General features: G+C 40.2%; 1 protein-coding gene across 6 annotated transcripts in view; it reads left to right on the top strand.

The window, feature by feature from the left end:
* Positions 1 to 5,000, top strand: part of macrod1 (mono-ADP ribosylhydrolase 1) — a 102,178-nt gene that overhangs the window by 55,975 nt on the left and 41,203 nt on the right. For all 6 annotated transcript variants that reach the window (XR_011694707.1, XR_011694706.1, XM_071506819.1 and 3 more), the window contains exon 4: positions 4,908 to 4,937. Coding sequence is in view for 4 of the 6 variants with exons in the window: in XM_071506819.1 (XP_071362920.1) it covers positions 4,908 to 4,937 (30 nt within the window). In the remaining 2 variants the exon portion in view is untranslated. The remainder of the gene's footprint in view (positions 1 to 4,907; positions 4,938 to 5,000) is intronic.

Raw genomic sequence — 5,000 nt, 5'->3', positions numbered from 1 at the left:
GATGTCATGGGACCAGCAGTTGGCTCTCACTCAGAGACGAGGCTGAAAGGTTGTCACAGCTTAACTACCTGGACCAGGTGGACAAATCCTGCCCAGGATATCAGAAAAACACCACTGAGGCTTTACCTTTACCTTTACTGCACTTCAGATGAAAAACACAGCCCCTGACGCCTTCAACCAAGCTATATATATATTTATATATATGTGTATATATATATATATATAGCTTGGTTAATGAGCATCAGTTGTGCACTACTTTTCATGATGCATTGTGGGATACTATGAGTCCACTATATTGGGTATTATAATTCTCACTATATATTTGGACAGAAAACTCACAATATAGTGGATTATATAGGAGTAGTGAGTGAAGGGCTGTTGTCACAATAAAATATAACATTACAGACACGCAGCTGTCTGGCTGTTCACACCTGTGCAGTTAAGAGACAGTGTACAGGACAGTGCAAACTGGTACAATGTGCTCTTTAATAAGCGTCTGCCGCTGTAGCAGAACAGCTGCAGGAAGTCAGGTGAGCTACACAGAGCGAGGAGGTGAATGGATCGAGTGCAGGACTGTCCTCTGGGAGGCTTTGCCCTATCTGACTACTTTAAGTGGTCCAGGAGAGCCTAAAACCTGGGTGCAACTTGGGTGCTGTATGTGTAAAAAGCCACAGGCTATTGACTGCAGGTGCATGTAGCACTCTTGACCACAGACACTTGGGTAGAAGTTATTTTGTTTTTTATGTAGAGCTGATTTTGGTCTCAGGCTGCTGCTGTCTCAGGCATACTCATATTTGTTTCAGTGGGAATAGTCAAATCAAGCAAATCCATGTGTAATATGTTGTCAACAATGACCCTGCAGTTCTGGGGCCATTCTGTTGGAGTATTTTTCTTACTTTGAAGATAACTGTCCAAACTCAGACAGTGTCAGCTCTTACTTTCCAGCAGCTACAATGGAGCCTGATTTCAGAAAAATCTAAATCTAAAACATCAGTTATCACCAGGTTGTGATGTCTCAGAGGGAAAGAGAGGGACCTCTTTTTACACACTGTTTCGCAGCAGGTGTTGATCTGTCTTAATGGGAGAAATTCATGGCAGAGATACATCTGATGGCAGCCGCAGTAATCCCAGAGGTGATGTAGCTATAAAACAGGGTGTGTTCTGAGCAAAATGAGACGCTTTTTCTTCACTGGAGAAATTTCACTGTCACTGTGAGTGTGTTCTCTGGGTTTTTATTGCAATAACATTTTGGGAAATCAACTGTCAGAGATGAAGACAAGGCAGGTCGCAGGAAAGCAGGTGAAAAAATGCATCACAAGATAAGAGCTGAAATACTTTAAACATCATGAACTAATACACAACAGTCAGGGGCTGTGTTTTTCATCTGAAGTGCAGTAAAGGTAAAGGTAAAGCCTCAGTGGTGTTTTTCTGATATCCTGGGCAGGATTTGTCCACCTGGTCCAGGTAGTTAAGCTGTGACAACCTTTCAGCCTCGTCTCTGAGTGAGAGCCAACTGCTGGTCCCATGACATCTGTCACAGTATTTCAGTACAGAGTTAAAACCAGTGTTACTTGGTTATGAAAACTGAAAAACACACAGTGTCTGAGATTAAATTACAAAATAGCTTATAAATATACAGTATACATATAAAACAGTAACATAGCACTGGTTATGTTTGCACAATGTGATATTTCCCACTCACTGTAAATTCCATTGATACTAATAACTCTGAAACTCACTTATTTCTCCATGAAAGCGGATATAAATAAAACAAAGTGTGTCTATATTTCCACAGGATGTGTAGTTAAGTTTCATATGTTTTCTGGTCTTTTAAACCTTTTGGACATTAGTGTAAATTCTGGCCTCCGCTCATTAATGACCAAGTCTCAAATAATAGCTGGAGGCATGGCCAGCAGGAACAAATAAAGCCAATATTAAAAAAGAATGTTGAGAGGTGTGAAATTATCTGGAGCTGCAGCAGCTTACATGGTAAATTTAGTACATCCACATGTCTACATGCATGTTGTACACACCACTCTGCTGCTCCCAGTTTCTCTTAAACAGTAACTGTGTTGTCTCACTACATTTTCATTTTCTTCTGACTGATGTTGTGCTTCCGCCAACAAAACTCCTCCTGATGTTTTTTTTTTTCACATTAAAAGCCAACCTATAAAGGTATGGCTGCAAATTCTGGAGGGAGTGTCAAGTTGCATTCGTGGTAATTTAACATTGTTGGGGGAAAAAGGCAGAGTGGAGCACCTGACGTGACTCTGTGAATTAGAGCTGTGGATAAGTGGATATTATAGTGAATTTATCATGACAAAAGGTAAACATGGAGGATGAGTTTTCTTTCACGGGGGAACTGGAGAAATGAAGAAATAAAGTCCCGTCTCTAATATAAACCCAAATAAAAACCTGTGTTACAACTTTGAAATGCTGCAGCGTCTCACTGTTGACATAGTTGATTGGATGGTGCTGATGTCTTCTAGCAACCGATTTACACATTATGCACCATGTGATTAAGTCAGTCAGTTAGAAAATGTAAGTAAGGACTTTTACACACAAACGTACTGTTGTGTTTGTGAGTGGATGGTGCAGCCTGGTCCTGGTGTCTCAGGCGTGTTCACCACTCCATCAACAGCCACACTGATGAAGAGCAGTGTGGTTCTGCAGGAAGTTCAGATGTGCTTCACATGCGTGTTAGTCAGCCTGGACCAGTATTAACTCTGTGTGATATTACTCCAACATCTGGCCTGCAGCTCATCACAGGATGAATGGGAGACGTTTTATTTGTCTGTACTTTTACACCCGAGTGAGTTTTATTTCAGTTCATCATAAGATCCATCAGCTCTCAAACAAGCTGTGCACCTGAAATAGTCTCACAATGTCACATTAAATAACTTCCTTTTTTCACGGCGTATGGAGCTGCACATTTTCAAATTAGAGGGTGGAGATGTTAGTGAAGCTGTGGTGTTTAAAGAGTGGAATGAAGTGAGATTTACCATTACTGAGGCAATGGGGGATATTGAAGGGTGGAGGATTCTGGAAAGAGAGAGACAGTTGTGGGATTTGGTCTCTGTTCCTCTCTCTCTAAAACCAACTTGCCTGATCTATCTGAGCGCGACTGGCACGAGGCCTACGAGCAAAGAGTAACTACAACGAGAGACGTCTCCTGTGTGTCTGACGTAACCCCCTAACTGTCCCTTTCAGACAGATTATGTGCTTATCAGATTTTCCTAACATGGTTACAGCAACCACAGATTTGATTCATGAGCAGAGAAAGAATAGAAAAACATGATTTTTATGAGTTAGTGGTCAAATCTCAGTTTTCTGAACGCGCTGCAGATGTCCCCGGGCTAGCACTGCTGACTCAACACGTTTATGGATATGTGGGTGAGAAAAACTATGGGATATCGCATATGTCGGCCACAGCCAGCCTTATCACCCAGCCAGCAATTTACACTCTTTAAATATGTGCAGTGACTTGATGCAAACTGGGAAGGTAATGATGTCGAACTCACTGACCAGGCTGCTAACATTCATTTACTACTGTGTTTGCAAAGAAAAGGGCTTATTACTGTATATTATTATTTTATTTTAGCTATAGTCACCTCTTTGTTATCCAGGTAGAAAATTGTTGTTAACTGTTTCAGAACTAAAAGACAAATTGAAGCTTAATGCCTTGTGGTTTCTCAGCACAGAGTTGTTTATTTTCCTCTGGACCGTGGCCTCAGCTTGAGTTTATCCATTAGCTTTTCCAGCAGTGAAGCTACTTGTTCTTATTGTGCAGCGTCTCTCAGTCCTCAGTGACGGGACTCACAGCCTGCTGGTTCCCATTCTATCCATCTAATCAGGGACTGAGTTACACCTGCAATGCCAGGTGAATGCAATTAACTTGCTGGTTGGCAAAAGCAGCAGAACTGTGAGCCCTGAGGAGCTGGATTTAGAGCCACTCTGGTAGAGAAACGCTGACACCATTAACAAATTATATTCTGAAGGACAAATGTGGAGCATGTTGATGCCCCCAGTAAGTGAATAAGAGCAAAAACAGCAAGTCACTTTTACAGGACTTAGAAATAACAAATGAAGAAATTTAATGTTAATAAATACAATAATGAGATTGTTTTTAAAAACTGTGGTGAAAGTTCATCAATGACCACAGAAAAGTGGGACTCATGGTTTTACACTAATTAGGAGTGAAATATTGATTTTTCTGTTGCAAACAAATAATCAAAACTTCCAGTGAGTTCAGCAGTGATTACTTTCACATCTAATATTATTTGGGCTGCAACTAATGATTATTTTCATCATCACTTCTGTCTGTTGGTTGTTTGTCGAGCCAACAGTTTAAAACACTAATTCATAAAATCATCACAGCGGAGAAGCTGGAACCAGAGACTTTGATGTTTTTGCCTGAAAAATTGAAAAAAAATTGATTTATCAAAATATTTGCCAATTAATTTTCTGAAGATCAGCTGATCAGTTAATGAATTAATTGGGTTTTACACAGATTTCATGTTTTAACAAAATGATTTTTCTGTTGCAAATAAGTGATAATGTGTCTTTGACAGAGGCAGTGGTCAGTGTTCAATTTTGTGTCACTTGTGAGTAAAGCAGCAACTTGCCCTTATTTTCATTATTGATTAATAAGTTTGATTAATAAGATGTATTCAGTTCATTTGTGAGTAATGGAGATCACATGTTCTCAGAGCCCAGTGTGATGTCTCTTGTATGAACAGTATCAGTTCAAATAAATGGAACTTTGAAGATGTGAAACCAGAGAATTGTAAAGTCTACAAACGACAGATTTTCTGTTCGTCCACCAGTTGATTCATTGTTGAATTGTTCAGCTGTTTTTTTGACATGAAATTTACATAAACGTTTCTTCTCTCCTGTGTTTCTTTCAGCCAACAACACTCTGCTGGGTGGAGGTGGAGGTAAGTCACAACCCGTCTGATCCGCGTGTGTCTGTGCTTGTCGGCCTCAGCTGTTATTAAAAA

Source organism: Trachinotus anak, unplaced genomic scaffold (genome assembly GCF_046630095.1).
Source record: "Trachinotus anak isolate AG129_WGS33_773 ecotype Australia unplaced genomic scaffold, CSIRO_AGI_Tana_v1 ptg000021l, whole genome shotgun sequence".
Classification (NCBI taxonomy): Eukaryota; Metazoa; Chordata; class Actinopteri; order Carangiformes; family Carangidae; genus Trachinotus; species Trachinotus anak.
The sequence above is the reverse complement of the archived record's forward strand: the minus strand, read 5'-3'. Positions and strand labels throughout refer to the sequence as shown.